This window comes from Mobula birostris, chromosome 8 (genome assembly GCF_030028105.1).
Source record: "Mobula birostris isolate sMobBir1 chromosome 8, sMobBir1.hap1, whole genome shotgun sequence".
Taxonomy (NCBI): Eukaryota; Metazoa; Chordata; class Chondrichthyes; order Myliobatiformes; family Myliobatidae; genus Mobula; species Mobula birostris.
The window spans coordinates 140,372,128-140,391,456 of NC_092377.1; the positions used below are offsets into that span (position 1 = coordinate 140,372,128).

The following is a 19,329-nucleotide window of genomic DNA, read 5'->3' on the forward strand; positions in this document are numbered from 1 at the left end:
CATACCACCAGACTCAAGAACAGCTTCTATCCGGTTGTTTTAAGACTATTCAGTGGTCCTGTAATATGAGAAAATGGGCTCTTGACCTCACAATCTACCTTGTTTTGACCTTGCACCTTACTGTCTGTCTGCACTGCGCTTTTTCTCTAACTTTATTCTGCACTCTGTTATTGGTTTAGCTTGTATGACCTCAATGCACTGCTATATTGAAATGATCTGCATGGATGCTATGCAAAACCAGGTTTTTCACAGTACCCCAGAATATGACCATAAGACCATAACATCAAAAGTGGAGAATTGGGCCACTCAACCCATTAAATATGCTCCGCCATTCCATCATGGCTGACTTATTATCCCTCTCAACACCATTCTCCTGCCTTCCCCCAATAACTTTTGATTGCCTGATTAATCAGGACTTATGAACCTCTGCCTTAAATATACTCAAAGACTTGGCATGTACAGCTGTCTGTAGCAATGAATTCCACAGATTCACCACCCTTTGGCTAAAGAATTGTTTCCTCATCTCTGTTCAAAATGGATGTCTCTCTATTCTGAGGCTGTGTCTCTGGTCTTAAACTCCCCTACTATAGGAAACATTCTCTCCTCATTGATTCTATCTACGTCTTTCAATATTCTATAGGTTTTAATGCGATCCCATCCTCATTCTTCTAAACTCCAATGAGTACAGACCCAGAGCCATCAAAACACTCCTCATACATTAACCCTTTCATTCCCAGAATAATTCTTGTGAACCTCCCTGGACCTTCTTCAATGCAAGATAAGGGGTGAAAAACTGCTCACAATACTCCAAGTTCCGTCTGATCAACGACTTATAAAGCCTCAGCATTACATCCTTGCTTTTGTATTCTAATCCTCTAGTCCTCTTGAAAAGAATACTACCATTGCATTTGCCTTTCTTACCACTGACTCAATGGGCAAGATAACCCTTTAGGCAACCCTATACGGGGACTTGCAATTCCATTTGAATCTCTAATTTTGGAATTTTCTCCTTATTTAGAAAATAGTCCATATCTTTATACCTTTTACCAAAGTGCGTGACTATGCACTTCCCTAGGAATACATACAAAATGCTGGAGGAGCTCGGCAGGTCAAGCAGCATCTATGGAAATGAATAAACAGTTAACGTTTCGGGCTGAGACCCTTCTTCAGGACTGAAAAGGAAGGGGGAAGGTGCTAGAATAAGAAGGTGGGGGGATGGGAAGGAGGCTAGCTGGAAGGTAAGAGTGAAATCTAGTGGGTTGGAAAGGCTGGGGAAGAAGGAATCAGATAGGAGAGGAGAAAGGACAATAGGAAAAAGGGAAGGATGAGGAGACCCAGGGGGAGGTGACAGGCGGAAGTCAGAAATAGAGAAAGAGAGGAGAGGGGGTAAAATTTTTACCAGAAGGAGAAATTAATACTCGTGCTATCAGGTAGGAGGCTTTCAGAAAGGATATAAGGTATTGCTCCTCCACTCTGAGGGTGGCCACATCTTGGCATAAATTGGAATGGAAATGGGAATCAGAATTAAAATGCTTGTCCACCAGGAAGTTCTGCTTTTAGTGGATGGATTGCAGGTATGGTCCCTCGATTTAAGACAGGTCTCACCAATGTATAGGAAGCCACATCGGGAGCACCGGACACAATAGACTACTGCAGCGGGTTTGCAGGTGAAATGTTGCCTCACCTGGAAAGACTGTTTGGGGCCCTGAATGAAGGTGAAGGAGGAGGTGAATGGGCAGGTGTAGAACTTAGACCACCTGCAAGGAATCACGGAGGGCGCAATCCTTGCGGAGAGCGTGGGATGGGGGGAAGGCAAAGATGTGTTTGTGGTAGGATCCCTTTGGAGATGGCGGAAGTTGTGGAAAATGATGTGTTGGATGGGGAGGCCAATAGTAGCTAAGGACATGAGGAACTCTGTCATTATTCAGGTGGCCCGAAGATGGGGTGAGTGCAGATGGAAATGGAGGAGATGCCATTGACATTGGGTGTTAGAACATTGACATATAATGTTACAACACCCAACCTCGATCCCTACTGCACACCACTAGTCAATAGCAGCTAATTATAAAAGGCCCCCTCTAGTCTGCCTCCTGCCACTCAGCCAACCTTCTATCCTTGCTGGTGTCTTTCCTGTAATACTATAGGCTCTTATGTTATTAAGCAGCCTCATGAGTGGCACTTTGTCAAGGGCCTTCTGAATATCCAAATAAACAACATCCACTGACTCTCCTTTGTCTATCCTGCCTGGTATTTCCTCAAAGAATTACAACAGATTTGTCAGGCAAGATTTCCCCTTAAACAAACCACGCTGACTTTGGCCTGCTTCCAATTACCCTGAAACTTCATTCTTAATAAAAGACTCCAACCATTGAAGTCAGGCCAACTGGCCTTTAATTTCCTTTCTTCTGCCTCCTTCATTTCTTAAGGAGTGGAATGACATTTCAATTTTCCAGTCCTCTGGAACTATTCCAGAATTGAGTGATTCTTGAAAGATCATTATTAATGCTTCCACAGTCTTTTCAGCCACCTCTTTCAGAGCCCTGGGGGCCATCACCTGGTCTAGGTGACTTATCACCTTTCAGACCTTTCAGTTTCCCAAGCACCTTCTCCTTAGTAAAAGCAACAATACTCACTTCTTCCCCGCACACACTTGCATTTCTGGCATTTTTGCTATACACAGTGAAGTATTAAGTTCCTTTGCCATTTCTTTCTCCCCCATTACTACCTCTCCTATGTCATTTTCCAGTGGTTTGATGTCGACTGTCATCTCTCTTTTACTCTATACATATATCTGAGAAAATTTTTTGTATCCTTTTTTATATTATTGGCTAGCTTACCGTCATATTTCATCTTTATGCCTTTTTAGTTGCCTTCTGTTAGTTTTTAAAAGCTTCCTAATACTCGACTTTCCCTGTAATTTCTGCTCTCTTTTGCTTTTATTATGTCTTTTAGTTCCCTTGTCAGCCACAGCTGCTTCATTCTCCCTTTAGAGGACTTCTTCTTTGGGCTGAATCTTCTACCCATGCTAGTATCTTTCCTATGATACCACAGGTTTTTATCTTGCCAAGCAGCCTCAGGTGTGGCACCTTGTCAAAGGCCTTCTGAAAATCCAAGTAAACAACATCCACTGACTCTCCTTTGTCTGTCCTGCCTGTTATTTCCTCAAAGAATTCCAACAGATTTGTCAGGCAAGGCTTCCCCGCAAGGAAACCATGCTGACTTCAGCCTATTTTACCATGCACCTCCAAGTACTCCAAAATCTTATTCTTAATAATGGACCCCAATATATGATAATAATAAACCAATTTATCCATTTGAATTTGAAGTTTAATGTGATCACCAATTTAGCAAATTAACATTTGCAGTGTCCGCAGCCAAACCAAATGCTGCCATTATCATGGAGGTTCCAGCCTGCAAACCTTCGTTGTACTTTCTCTACAAGTAGAACATTATATTCCATGTTGCATTTTTCTTTTAACTTTCTCAACAATAGTTTTAAAGATAGAATTCAGCCACTGTCAGATCACATTTTATCCCTTCCTTATTTCTTATGATAAAGGGAATCAAAGGAATGTCTGAACAAAGCTTATCAAATTGGAGATACTTTCAGAGCTCCTCTGAGACCCCAGGTTGGCCTTCCTCTATGTAGCAGAAAAGCTTTCATCTTCAATTTAGTCTATTTTCAGGGCAAAGTAAGTGTGTTAAGTGATTCTTACTTGCTTTGTAGCCAGGACTTATTTGCTGAGGCAGAAAACATTTCAAATGGCATGTAGCTAGAGGGCTGGTCATTCAAAATGGAGATGAGGAGGAACTACTTTCACCAGAGGGTGGTGAATCTACGGAATTCATTGCCACAGACAGGTGTGGAGGCCAAGTCATTGGATATATTTACAATGGAGTTTGGTAGGTTCTTGATTAGTAAGGGTGTCAAAACTTACAGAGTGAGGCAGGAGAATTAGGTTGAGAGGGATAATAATTCAGCCACGAAGGAATGGTAGAGCAGATTCGATGGGCCAAATGGCCTAAGTTCTGCTTCTATGTCTTATGGCCATGTAATTTTTCTTAACTCTGGTATGTGGACCATGAATTAACAGACCCGCTAGCATTTCCTATTTTCTATTTATTGGTCACATATCATGTATAGGTTATATAAAAATAATCAGATTTGATTAAACTCCTATCTAGGGTCACGATTTCTGACAGATTTCTTTCCAAATGTGCAATAAAACCAGAACATTCTCAGCAGCTCAGGCAACATCTGTGGATAGAGAATCAGACTAAATCCTGCAGGAACTCAGTGGGCCAGGCAGCTTCTGTGCAGGGTGATGGACAGTCCATGTTTTTGGGTCCAGACCTTCATCTATCTTCATGCTCCGCCTTCCTTTCGTACAATATTCCACTGTCTGCAGCCCTTTGTTGCCTCCATCTATCACCTCCCAGCCCTTGTCACTATTTCCACTCTCCCCTCCTCCATCTGCTTAACCCTACTCCCACTCCACCAGGATCCACCTGTCACATGTCAGCTCTCATTCCACTCCTTCCCTCCACCTTTTTTGTTACACTGCCCATCTCCTTTCCATGTTTCAGTCCAGCTGAAGGGTCTCATCCCAAAATGTTGACTTGACCACTTCCCTCCATAGATGCTACCTGACCCATTGCGTTCCTCCAGCTGCTCATTACTCCAGATTCAAGTCCCCGGCGTCACTTGTGAATCTCTATGGGAAGAGAAACAATTAGTGTTTCAGGTCTGGAGCCCTTCATCAGGACTGCACTAGGCATCTGCAGTTCTTTGATGTTTTTTTCTCTCTCCCAAATGCGCTTTCTTAATTTATTTATGGGTGCTGGTGTTACTGGCTTTTGTTGCCCATGTCCTGTGCCCTTGGTCACCTCATGGGTTTGTTAAGCATCATGAACACTGACTGGCCTGGAGTCACCTACAGACCAGATTAAGAAGGCAGGTTCCCTTCTGTTAACCTGTTGCGTTTTTATCTCTAGTAATTTCATGGTCACCATTAGAGGGACTTATTAAAATTTAATTAAGTGAACTTGAATTTCCTGGTTGCCATGGTGAGATCTGAGTTCAGATCATCTGTCCTGATTACTAACAGCAGAATAATATCATTGTTTATGTATCAATGTCCCTTATTGCACTATTGCTCTAATTTTTGACTCATCCCCAACATCATATTAATAGAGAGATCATCATTGCAAAAACTAATAGTTCGCATTTCTCTCTACATTGAAATTTGCTTTTCAGCCCATTGAGGTTACTGTAACAATCAAAGTATCCTATCCCCTAACTTATTGTTTGGCGACAATAAAGTATCAAGTATTTCCTTGTAACCTATTCTCATTTGCTTGCCCATAATTCACTTTGCAGCCACCTACACTAGGGGTAATCTACAAAGAGCCAATTAACCTACCAACCTTGGCATCTTGGGGGTGTGGGAGGAGGTGGAGCTCTGGCAGAAACCCACATGGTCAAAGGGTTCCAGGACGGTTCACTGTTTTCCCAGTGTCCGGGTTCTGGAAGTCACTGAATTATTGCAGAGCAGCCTTGGGGAGAGTGTGAAGAGCTAGGTTTAAGGCGAGAGGGGAATGCTTTAAGGCAGACCTGAATAGCAACATTTTCACATAGAGGGTGATGGGTATATGGAGCAGAAGTGGATGAAGTGAGTACAGTTATAACATTTAAACAACATTTGGACAGGTTCATGGATACAAAAGAGTTTTGGGGGGAATTGGCCAAATGCTGTTAAATGGGACTAGCTCAGGTAGCCGCCTTGGTCAGCATGGACAAGTTGGGCCGAAGGGCCTGTTTACATGTAGTTGAACTCTAATACTCCACAAAGACAACACTTAAGGTCAGAACTGATCCCAGATCACTGGAGCTGTGAGGCAGCAGAACTGTCTTCCACACTTTCTTTGTCAGATAGGAATGAAAGTAAAGTGCTTCAGATGTATATGCACAAAGATGAGAAAATGTGCAGGTGCCAAGCAACACACACACAAAATGCTGGAGGAACTCAGCAGGCCAGGCAGCATCTGTGCAAAAGAGTAAATAGTCGACATTTCGGGCTGAAACCCTTCACCAGCACTGGAAAAACGATGATAGCCCACAGATGTACAGGCACTGAATATTGTACAGTGCAGAGGTAAGGTGAGGAGGGCTAAGGCAGTTCTAAATAATTATTTAAATTGAAACACAGAGTAAAGAATTCTGAGGTAAACCGAAAGCAGTAGAACAATTTTTCTTTATAAGCCTTCTGAATATTTTTGCCAAGTGGGAAAAAAAATATAAATTTAAATGTTCAAAAACATCCAGAGAGTGAACCAAAAGGGAAAGGAAAAATAGGATTAATGAACTAAAACTGCATTAATAATAAAAGCTGAGGAAATGTTCCGTGTTAAATTTAAAGAGAATATTAAAACTACAGCAAAAACAATGAAATACTTTTCCTGGCTGAAATGGAAATTTATCTGCACACGTTGTAAATGTATTTAAACAAAATACATTGCAATAAATCAAGAAAATCTAAAAATTATATCAGTTTTATTAAAAATCACTGAATGGAAATAGAAAACACCATAAAAAAAGAAAAGAAATAAACATAGCATTTATAACAGAATGAAATAAGCCTATCAATCACTTTAATAAATTCAAAGGTTTCCCCATCCGTTATTTATATACACACATTCTTTCTCTCTCTCTCCTTTTTCTCCCTCTGTCCCTCTGACTATACCCCTTGCTCATCCTCTGGGTTTTTCCCCCTCCCCCTTTTCCTTCTCCCTGGGCCTCCTGTCCCATGATCCGCTCATATCCCTTTTGCCGATCACCTGCCCAGCTCTTGGCTCCATCCCTCCCCCTCCTGTCTTCTCCTATCATTTTGGATCTCCCCCTCCCTCTCTCACTTTCAAATCTCTTACTAGCTCTTCCTTCAGTTAGTCCTGACGAAGGGTCTCGGCCCGAAATGTCGACTGTACCTCTTCCTAAAGATGCTGCCTGGCCTGCTGCGTTAACCAGCAACTTTGATGTGTGTTGCTTGAATTTCCAGCATCTGCAGAATTTCCCGTGTTTAGATTCTTATGTTTCATTATGTTATGCATATCCAAATTGTAAGAAACTAAAAGCGAATGTTTAGATCGGTTACCTTAATCAGACTGGGTGGCAGGGTGGAGATGCGGCCCTACTAAAGGAAGTGTAAGGTGCTCCTTCACTTTGCTAGCCCACAGGTCACTCTTGTGCAATGTGCAGCACCCCCCCCCCCCCACCGATTAGGGTCACAAGAAGCCATGGGAGCAAGTGGCAGAAGGTCGTATGAGCCGCTGGTGCATATCACAAGTCCCGGTTATCTCACCACTGACACCAGGCAGACAATCTCTGACGACTATTGATAAAGGCTGGGATCACCTGTGTTGTAAAGACACTGCCCAGAAGAAGGCAACGGCAGACCACTTCTGCAGAAAAATTTCCCCAAAACAATCATGGTCATGAGACCATGATCGCTCATGTCAGCTGACATGTCACATGATGATGATGATGATGATAATGACTTCAATTAGAACCTTGATTGCTGGATTTGTTCGAATGGGCTAACACATGAAGCAGTACCCAGCTTGAAAATAAGCCCTTTTGCTTTCTATAGGTGATGGATTTTATAATGTGTTGTATTTGCATAAAGTACACCTTGCCTGTGTAGATTACACCTCTCTCACTCGCTACGTTTTTGGGGAGAAAGGGAAGGGTGCGTGTGCTGAGCTCCAACAAGAAAGAAGAAAATAGTGAAAATGGGTGCCAGGGTAGCGTAGCTGTTAGTGTGGTGGTAATACAACTCAGGTATCTCCAGAGCTTGGAGTTCAATTCTGGTGCCATTCTGTTAAGGGTCGCTGGACGTCCTCCCTGTGAAATGCGTAGGTTTTCTCTGGGTCCTCTGGCTTCCTCCCATAGTCTAAAGACCTACCAATTGATGATTGTAAATTGTGCTGAGTTTAGTTAGGGTTAATCGGGTTTGTCTGGGGTTGCTGAGGCAGCAAGGCTCAAAAGGCCTGAACGGCCTACTCCGCACTGTATCCATAAATAACTTCAAAATAAATTAAAATAAAATGTTGAATAATTGACTGCAGCATGGGTAATGGAAGAGACAAGCTGTGGCACCTGGGTTGAGATGATTTTTAAGGTAGGGTAAAATGAACTCATAAACTGCAATAGAGGATCTGTTACTTCTGTGATCTCACTGAGTCAGGGAGGTTAACAGACAACTTACTGACAAGTATTCTGTCAATGGCATTCCAAAATTAAATGTTGATATGTTCATGAAAGAAAATCTCGCAATGACCAATTAACTCTCTTGGCAAACTATCTTGTTCACTGTTAGCCGACTGAAGGCTGCCCAGGGATAAAGTTAAACCCAGCCTGACCATGGACAGTCCAAATCCAACCTGAACACTCGGAAATGTTTCCATTCCATCACCATGAGTGTAACAAACTCACGTGGGCTGCTCACTTGTGTCAAAGGCAAGCCAATTATTCTGACTTGGGCAAAATGCTGACTGAGGCAGGCCTTGAATGGCCCCTGAAGCTAAATATTTTATTACAACCAGCATCTGAATGATTTGAGCCCACTCTTCATCATGGGTACCCTCGGGGAGCTGGGAGCTGGCTGTCAGTGCTGAGGTTAGGATCTGACTGGCTTGTGTGACTGTAACTTGTACATTTGTGATCCGTACTGTTGGTTTAATGCAAGGGTCTCTTGCCCATAGGATATTGCAATGCTGACAGCAGAGATGAAATTCCATGATCTTGAATTCTATGAACACTTCTCTCAAAGCTTTACCTCTGAGTGCCTCGGGGTCCAGGGTCTGCCCCAGTTGTTCCAATAAATCTGCCCGCGCTGCATTCTTCTTGTGTTTTTTACCGTCGTAGTGCTGCTGTGCCATCATCGGGTTATTAAACCAAGCAGTGCAGAGCTGGCAGAACCTGCCTGAGTCTCGCCTCTGTCTTGGTGGGTTTGTTATTGAACTGCGACTTGAGGGAATCTGCTTTGGTTCTGCAACAGAGGAAAAGAAGGGAATTAAAAGGGGAAAAATGTCCCTGTGCTGTAAGTATGATTGACAACTCAATAGGTGCACGTTTCTTTCAATATTAAATATTACATTAATTGTACCCACTGATGGATTCATACATTCAGTTTTATTTGACAGCTCTCATCTGGGATTTATCCTGTTTACGGAGGAAACTTCTTCCATTCCCTTTTCATCATTTCTATCAGTACGACATTGCTGAGTGTCTGATTACAACATATCCTACACCAATAAAAAATTCTGAAGGATGTAATTGAGAACTTTAAAGCCAGCATTTTCATAACAACTATTTTTTATCTTAATACTAATACGAACGAGCTATCACTTATCAGTCAAGGTCAATATTTCATCGACACAGATTTTAATTTATGTGCAGTAACAGGCGGGTACTAAACTGTGTCCCCAAAGCAGATTGGTAGTGGCTGCATCGAGATTTAACCTGTCCTCAGCAGACAGATCAGATAGATCTGGATCTTGGAGTGCTGGATTGCAATAGTCACTAAACCCCATTTAGCTACACTCACTGTGAGCCTGTAAGTTGCTCTAAAGCATTCACCATTCCTGTACAGTAAAGCTTTGATATTTCAGCATGCTCAGGACTTAGTAAGTGTCAGACTGACACATCTCTGAACTATTGGATGTTACTAAAACCACAACTCATTTTTATTTCACTTCTTAGAGTACATTTTTCCAGCAAGTGAGGTGAATGTAAAAGGACCTTGGGAATAGGGATCCTAGAAAATGGAAAAGCACTTGGGAATTGGAGCCCTAGTAAGAGATAGGGACTTCAGGAACTGGGGCCCTAGTGAATTTAAAGGAAATACAGGGTATATCATCAGGTGAGGTGGAAGCCAAGCCATCGGGGTTTCCAAATGATCAGTTAGATAGCACTTGATAATTGGTAATTGTTTTATTATTGTCATATATAGTGACATACAGTGAAAGGCTTTTGTTTGCATGCCATCAAGACAGATCATTCCATATTCTCACATTATTTATTTATTCATTTTTCTCATCTCAAGCTGGTAAAACATGAGGTACGGGCATAGCCAAGCATACTCATTTGTCATTTGCTGGGAACTTCCCGACTTTTCCAGTGGTGTTTAATATTGTGGCTTTCTGAAGGCTTATATAGATATTGATCTGTAGGCCTAATTGTTTAATGCTATTGGGTAGTGACTTTGTGATGATACCAGCTGTAGATATTAACATAGAAACAGAAAAATTACAGCACAATACAGGCCCTTCGGCCCACAATGCTGTGCCGAACATGTACTTACTTTAGAAATCACCTGGGGTTACCCACAGCCTCTATTTTTCTAAGCTCCATGTACCGATCCAGGAGTATCTTAAGAGACCCGATCGTATTAGATTAGATTAGATTATGAGGACACGCAGTCCTCTTTTATTGTCAGTCAGCAATGCATGCATTAAGAATTGATACAATTTGTTCCTTCAGAATGATATCACAGAAACACAGGACAAACCAAAATTTAAAAAAACTGACAAAAACCACATAATTATAACATATAGTTACAACAGTGCAGAGCCATACCGTAATTTGATGAAGAACAGACCATGGGCACGGTATCTGCCTCCACCACCATCACCGGCAGCCCATTCCATGCACTCACCACTCTCTGCGTAAAAAAACTTACCCCTGACATCTCCTCTGTACCTACTTCCAAACAGCTTAAAATGGTGCCCTCTCATATTGGCCATTTCAGCCCTAGGAAAAAGCCTCTGGTAATCCACATGATCAATGCCTCTCATCATCTTATGCACCTCTATCAGGTCCCCTCTCATCCTCCGTCACTCCATGGAGAAAAGGCCGAGTTCACTCAACCTATTCTTGTAAGGCATGCTCCCCAATCCAGGCAACATCCTTGTAAATCTCCTCAGCACCCTTTCTACAGTTTTCACATCCTTCCTGTAGTGAGGCGACCAGAATTGAGCACAGTACTCCAAGTGGGGTCTGACCAGGGTCCTATATAGCTGTAACATTACTGCTCGGCTCTTAAACTCAATCCCACGGTTGATGAAGACCAATGCACTGTACGCCTTCTTAACGACAGAGTCAACCTTTGCAGCACCTTTGAGTGTCCTATGGACTCAGACCCCAAGAATCCTCTGATCCTCCATACTGCCAAGAGTCTTACTATTGTGAAAATGTATATCCTGTTCATGTTCCATAATCTTTTAATTTCCTCTTTTAATTCAGTATATTTGTAGTGTTTTTCTCTTATTAGTTTCTGTATGTTGTATATGTTTGGAATGGTTACATATATTAAGTAAGCTTTTCTTACTTGTTTATCCTGTATTATTATATCCAGACGGTCACTGTGGATTGTCCTTTCTGTAATGATGGATCGGTTATAATTTACACAACTCTGACTCTAAAACTAGATCAGGCTTGTATTTATAGTAAACTATGATGTATTTTATTAGATTGTCTATTAAAGCAAGATTTTGATGAATGATGTTTGCCACTTAATTGTGCCTGTGTAAGTAATCAGATTGAATTAAGCTGCTGCAGGATCCTGTAATGTGTTGGATTGTTTCTGGTTTCTCTTGGCGTTTTCTACATTAACGTTCTTGAATTTTTTTGGTCATTTATTATGTATTTTTTTTATATTTTTTGCGTTAACCACCTGGTCCTGTATCAGCATAAGGAGCATCTCTGTTTCTAGGAACATGTCTCCAACTCTGACCTAGGGGTTCAACACTTCCTTGTTGACATCTAGTCTGCTCAGATTGTGGGGATGTCTTCCATGGAGGGTCTTGCTCTTTCATTATTTAACTTTTTCTTCAATAGTGATAATGTCTTCATTTTTCTGGACTGTACTTTCATTTAAGTTTAGTGGTGTGTAATGCTTATCAGAATTGCATATGCCCACGTGGAGTGCTGAAACCTGTTTTCATTGATGAAAACATATCCTTAGAAGCTTTATCTGACTGGTGTGTAAATTTTTATGTCTATTACTCTTCTTCCTCCTTCTGTCCTTGGTAGTGTTAATCTAAGTGTGTTTGAGTGTACATAGTGTTTTGTAAAATCTGTCATTTCAGTTCTTATTTTTCCTCGTAAATTTGCACAGTGAGGTTTTAGAGAAAATTTCTGCAAAAGTGGAATTGCAACCACAAATGAGAAATTATTTTTGTGAGAAATAAAGTCAATCATTGAAGGTGGCAAAGTCAAGAGTAGATTGGGCAGAGGAGGTCATCATCATGAAATGGTTTTGTACTGAGTATGAAGAAGCTGTTTCCAGTGTTGAAACGTTGGTAGAGAAAAGGCAGGACAAAACTCAGCAAAAGAACTATGAACAAGAAGTCTTTGTCATCCATGAGGCCTTGCAATGAGAAGCTGGTGGGAAAAGGTATAATAACAATATCTTAAATGAACTGGGTATATATTTGGGAGGGATAATATATTTTGGGCTAAGATGATGTTGGGGATAATTAGGTGATGCTTTTGACAGCCAGGTGAGGGCAGCATTGAGTCAGAGGTGCAACACTATTGATGCATTCCATGGCTTTCTGGGATGTTAATGGTTTGGATGGGTCAATGAAGACTCAGAAAAGAATTGAACAAGGCTTGTTGGGATTGCAGGCTATGTCTTTGTGTGGCTGCAATGCAATCAGGGCCTTAAGAGAAATTGCAAGTTAGAATGGTGGGAGGGAGGAAGGGGTCAGGAGAGGTTAGAATGGGGGAGAGGAGTTAGAATGGGGGTCGGAGTCAGAACGGGGAGACAAGTTAGAATGGGAGAAGATGGAAGGGGGTAGAAGAGAAGGTAGAATGGGAGAGGACGGAAAGGGGAAGGAGAGAAGTTACAATGGAAGTAGGAGTTAGAAAGGGCGGAGAACTTAGAATGGGAGAGGATGGAAGGGCATAGGAAATAGGTTAGAATTCTTTAGAACAGGGAGGACGGAAGAGGATGGGAGAGGAGTTACAAGGGGGCAGGAATTAGAAAGGAGAGAGAAGTTAGAATGAGGAATGGAGGTAGGAGGGAGTAGAGAAGGTCTCAAACTGCATGTATCTGGAAAGGTACTTCGAAGTCACACTATAGCATTTTATGTGAAGCTCCAATGCAGTGTCAGCTTGCCTCACAGGAGGCTCAGGCCACTGTCTGCAAAACTACAGGGTGTGTGATTAAACGAACATTACAATGCAGGTGCAGCAAGGCGGTGGAGCTGCAGGTGGCAGTAAGAGGTTGGGCGGTGGAGGATCATGCCGAACAGATGTGTCTGGGGTTAAACCAGAATAGGAGAAGGGAGGATTGGACTGTGATGGGTGACAGTGGTGGGACGCTGGCATTGGGGACAGAGAGTGCCTCTTGACTGCATTCTGGTGACATGGATGTGGAATGGCAGTGGACAACCATTGCCAGAGGTTCATCACATGACACATCTGGGAACACAGCTGATCAGAGCAAGCAACAGAAATGAGTCTGCAGGTGTTAAAGGAGGGACAGGCCAATAAGCAAAGCAGCATTGACTGGAGCAGCTGAACACTAGGCACAGACTGGGTAGAGTGGAGACCTCTTTAACAAAGACTGAAGTGGTTTGGACCTTCTAGCTAGTGCCTGTTTGGCCATTACTCTCAGCCCCTCTGAAAGCTATATTCCAGGATGTTTCATCATACGACTCATCCTGTCAAATGGAACTGAATCACATGGTGAAACTACAGTGATGACTGACCTCTCCATTCACTATCCCAACAGTGGTGATGGCTGACCTCTCCATTCACTATCCCAACAGCTAGAACTGAGCCAGAATCCACTCCTGACCCTGCCTCCAGTCGAGGCTCCAGAATCAGGCACCAGCTTTAGATAGAGCAAGTTACGATTTGCTGGAAAAATTCAGAATCAGGAAATTCCCATGATTTTAGGATTGAAACTCTGCATGGGAACATTACAGAGCTCTGTGAGGCCCTCGCTCACTGCTTCCCCTTCGTAATTTTTGAAGCTCTGCGCTTTTTTTGCCACATATTTTTACTCTGTACTTATTCCTGAACTTGCCACTACAGCCATGTATCTGTCCTTCAATCCTGATGCAGTGTTTTGACCCAGAACGCAGTCAATTTCATCCTGGGGTGAGTGGGGGAGAATTTTCTCCACAAGGCGCTGGTACATGTGGCAGACAGGAAGATCTGACCTCCTGAAATTCCTCTTGCTGGCTGGATCAGTCTGCGGTCTGCACCCCTTCTCAAACCTCCAACATAAAACTAGCAACCTACCCCTGACTTCTGAAGGTATTAACATTACTAGGCTCCCACTATATATATCCAGGGACTTACCTGAAGCAGTCACATAAATGCTGTACTTGGCTACAACCGTAACCCGTAAGACATAGGAGTAGAAGTAGGCCATTTGGCCCATCAAGTCTGCTCTGCCATTACATCATGTGATTCAACTTCCCTCTCAGTCCCAATCTCCTGCCTTCATGCCCTGACTAATCAAGAACCTATCAACCTCTACCTTAAATATACAGGCAGATTTGGCCTCCATTGCTGCCTGGAGCGATGAATTCCACAGATTCACCACTCTCCAGCTAAAGAGATTCCTCATCTCCATTCTAAAACGATGGCACTCTATTCTGAGTCTGTGTCCTCTGTTCTTAGACACTCCCACCATAAGAAATGTCCTCTCCATATCCGCTTTATCAAGGCCTTTCACCATTCAATAGGTTTCAATGAGGTTACCGCTCATTCTTCTAAATTCCAGTGAATACAGGCCCAGAACCATCAAATGCTCTTCATATGACAAGCCATTCAATCCTAGAATCATTTTCTTGAACCTCCTTTATACTTTCTCTAGTTTCAGCACATCTTTTCAAAGATAGGGGGCCCAAAACTGCTCATAATACTCCAAGTGAGGCCTCACCAGTGCTTTATAAAGTCTCAAAATTACATCCTTGCTTTTATATTCTAGTCATCATGAAATGAATGCTAACGTCACATTTGCATTCCTCACCACCGACTCAACCTGCATATTAACATTTAGGGAATCCTGCAGAAGGACTCCCAAGTCCCTTTATGCCTCAGTTTTTTTGTATTTTCTCTCCAATTAAAAGTAGTGTACCCTTTCATTTCTTCTACCAAAGTGCATGACCATAGACTTCCTGATATTGTATTTTATCTGCCACTTCTTTGCCCATTCTCTGAATCTGTCTAAGCACTTCTGTAACCTCTCTACCTCCTCAAAACTACCTATGCTTCCATCTGCCTTCGTATCGTCTGCAAACTTTGCAACAAAGCCATCGATTCCATCATTTAAATCATTAACATAGACAGGTCGGCCTTCACTAATCTGGCACCACTGGGACCTGAGGAGTACCGGATTAGTGAAAATGCCGAATTACATAAGGATCACATTAAGCAATAGCTAACCGCCTCATCATACCTTTAAAATATCATGTAAATCAATACAAGTTAGATAATAATTAAACAGAAATATTAAATGAGTAGCAAGTGAAATTTTAATAAAGCAATATACTGTACAGGCTCAGATAAAATAAAGGGTACAGGTAAATGTACAGGAATTAACTTATACAGAACATTTGAGCACCTCTGCTTCTAAAGTGAGACGTTTAATATACCTTCAGGTGAAGTTACATGTCTGCAAGTGTGGGGTTGTCAGGATCATCAACATTTTCATCTTGAAAAATGAGTGAAGCATCAGGAACTGGTGTTGAAACTGTTGACATTGGTGGCAGCACATCTGGGTAAGCAGAAGCAGAAGTCGGAGAAAGGAGGTCTTCTAGACGCCACATTTTATGTGACCGCCAGGCGGCCGGGGATTCGGCGCTGGGCTGTTCCCTCTTCACTCGCAGTTACTGAGGGAATCCTCGTTAGTTTCTTTTCTTCCGCTTAGTAATATGCTTAAATTCAGCGGGTCACCACGTCTGATCTGAGGTCGTAGGCAGAAGAGAAAGGAGCGCCGGCTGGGCGACGCCAGAGGGCAGTGCGCGGGTGCCGGGCGGCCGCGCCTCACGCAATTGATATTAATAAATGCAGGAAAACAAGCAGGAATCGCCTGTCTGTGCTTACAAGAGCACGCCAACACGTGAACAGATCTAGCGCAACCAAAACAATGCGCAGCAGATTCATACAGTGGCCCGGGAAATTTGAAATTACAGTTGCGCGGAGATTTTGAAATCAGTGCCGGATTATCGAAGGAACCCGGATTACTGGTAGTCGGATTAGTGAAGGTCGACTGTAATGTAAAAATATTCGGTCCCAGCACAGACCCCTGTGAAACAGTACTAGTCACTGGCGGCCAACAAGCAAAGGCTCCCTTTATTCCCACTCTTTGCCTCGTGCCAGTCAGCTACTGCTTTATCCATACTAGAATCTTTCCTGTAATACCATGGGCTCATAGCTTGATAAGCAGCTTTATGTGCGGCACCTCCTCAAAGGCCTTTTGAAAATCCAAGTACATAATATCAACCAATTCTCCTTTGTCTATCCTGCTTGTTATTTCTTCAAAGAATTTCAACAGATATGCCAGGCAAGGTTTTCCCATGAGGAAACCATGCTGACTTTGGCCTATTTTATCATGTGCCTCCAAATACCCCAAAACCACATCCTTAACAATTGACTCCAACATCTTCCCAGCCATCGAGGTCAGACTAACTGGCCTATAATTTCTTTTCTCCTGTCTCTCTCCCTTCTCGAAGAGTGAAGTGACATTTTCAATTTTCCAGTCTTCCGGAGCCATTCCAGAATCTGGTGTTTCTTGAAAGATCATTGTGAATGCCTCCATAATCTCTTCAGCCACCTCTTTCAGAATCCTGGGGTGTACACCATCTGGTCCAGGTGACTCATCTACCTTTCCCAAGAACTTTCACCCTAGTAATGATAACTTCAGAAACTTCGTGACACCTGACACCTGGAACTTGCACCATACTGCTAGTGTCTTCCACAGTGAAGACTAATGCAAAATACGTATTCAGTTCATCTGCCATTTCCTTGTCTCCCATTACTCTCTCTCCAGCATCGTTTTCCAGTGGTCCGATATCTATTCTTGCCTCTCTTTTATACTTTACGTATCTAAAGGAAGATTTGACACCCTCTTTAATATTATTGGCTAGTTTACTTCCGTATTCCATCTTTACCTTCTTAATGACTTTCTTAGTTTCCTTTAGTTGGTATTTAAAAGCTCCCCAATACTCTAACTTCCCTGTAAATTTGCTCTATTGTATTCCCTCTCTTTGGCTTTTATGTTGGCTTTGACTTTCCTTGTTAGCCACGGTTGTGTCAGCTTGTCTTTGGAGTACTGTGCTTCTTCGTCTTTGGGATGTATATATCCTGTGCCTTCTGAATTGCTTCCAGAAAGGCCAGACATTGCTGTCCTGCCAATCTTCTTTTCCAATCAATTCTGGCCAACTTCTCTCTCATGACTCTGTAATTCCATTTACTCCACTCTAATACCGATACATCTGACTTTAGCTTCTCCTTCTCAAAATTCCGGATGAATCTGATCATATTATGATCACTATCCCCTGAGGGTTCTTTTATCTTTAGCTCTCATCAATTCTGGATCATTGCGCAACAGCCAAAGCCTTAGAGGGCTCAACCGTGAGCTGTTCTAAAAAACCATCTCACAGGCATTCTAGCAATTATCTCTCCTGGAATCCCACACCAACCTGATTTTCCCAATCTACCTGCATATTGAAATCCCCCCATAACTATTGTAGTATTGCCCTTTTGGCATGCATTTTCCATCTCCCATTGTAATTTGTCGACCACATCCTTACGACTGTTTGGGGCCTGTATATAACTCCCACCAGAGTCTTTTTATCCTTGAAGTCCTTAGCTCTATCCACAATGATTCAAAACCATTAAACCCAACTATGTCACCTCTTTCTAATGATTTGACTTGATTTTTTACCAACAGATCAACACTACCCCCTCTGCCTTCCTGCCTGTCCTTTTGATACAATGTGAATCCTTGGACATTAAGTTCCCAGCTATAATCTTCTTTCAGCCATGACTCAGTGATGCCTACAACAGCCTACCTGCCAAACTGTAACTATGCTACAAGTTCATCTGCCTTTTTCCATATACCGAGCGTATCCAAACATAACACCTTCAGTTCCATATTCATCCTTTTTGATTTTGTCCATCTTTTACATTGCAACTCATCCTGTTGACTGCAATTTTCCCCTATCTTCAGCCTCTCCTTGCTAAGACTCTCACTACTCATTGACTCTGTTTGTAACCAACTACCTCATCTCCAGCACGATCACTCCGGTTCCCATCCTCCTGCCAATTAGTTTAAACCCAGCCGAACCACTCTAGCCAACCTGCCCACAAGAATATTGGACCCCCTTGGATTCAGGTGTAACCCATTCCTTTTGTACAGGTCATACCTTCCCCAGAAGAGATCTCAATAATCCATAAATTTGAACCACTGCCCCTGCACTAATTTTTCAGCTATGCATTCACCTGCCATTTCACCCCATTCTTTCCCTCCTTGGCATGTGGCACAGGCAGCAATCCAGTGATTACAACCTTGAAGGTCCTGTTTCTCTGCTTTTACCTAGCTCCCTAAAATCTCTCTTCAGGACCTCCTCACCTTGTCTACCTATGTCATTGGTGCCAATATGCCAAGACTTCTGGCTGCTCACCCTCTCCATTGAAAATGCCATGGACACAATCCAAGACATCCTTGATCCGGACACCAGGGAGGCAACATACCATCCGGATGTCTCTATCGTGCCTACATAACCTCATCTCTGTTTTTCTGTCTAAGGAATCTCCCATCACCACTGCAATCCTCTTCTCCTGTTTGCTCTTCTGAGCCACAGCACCAGGCTCAGTGCCAGAGATACTACGCTCCCCTCCCCCCCCGCCCCCGGTGGATCACCCCCCTCAAGACTATCTAACATTGTATATTTATTATTGAGGGGAACGGTCAAAGGTACACTCGGCACGGGCTATGCATTTTCCCTCCTTCTCCCGACAGTCACCCAGTTAGCTGGGGATGACTACCTCCCTGTAACTCATGTCTAGCACCTCCTCATTCTCCCATATGAGTTGAAGGTCATCAAGCTGCAGCTCCAGTTCCTTAATACGATCTCTTAGGAGCTGCAACTCAGTGCACCTGGTGTAGATATGTTTATCCGGGAGTCTGGATGTCTCCCAGACTTGCTACATCCCACGCAGAGTACAAAACACTGCCTCTGGGGCCATTCTCACCAATCTACTTTCACCCAGCAGAAGAGGAATGAACAAATAGAGTCAGAGAG

At 42.8% G+C, this 19,329-nt stretch overlaps 1 protein-coding gene across 1 annotated transcript in view; it reads right to left on the reverse strand.

Annotated features, from left to right (window-relative positions):
• Positions 1-19,329, reverse strand: part of zmat4a (zinc finger, matrin-type 4a) — a 205,267-nt gene that overhangs the window by 41,573 nt on the left and 144,365 nt on the right. The window contains exon 5 of the mRNA XM_072266929.1: positions 8,835-9,047. Coding sequence (XP_072123030.1) covers positions 8,835-9,047 — 213 coding nt within the window. The remainder of the gene's footprint in view (positions 1-8,834; positions 9,048-19,329) is intronic.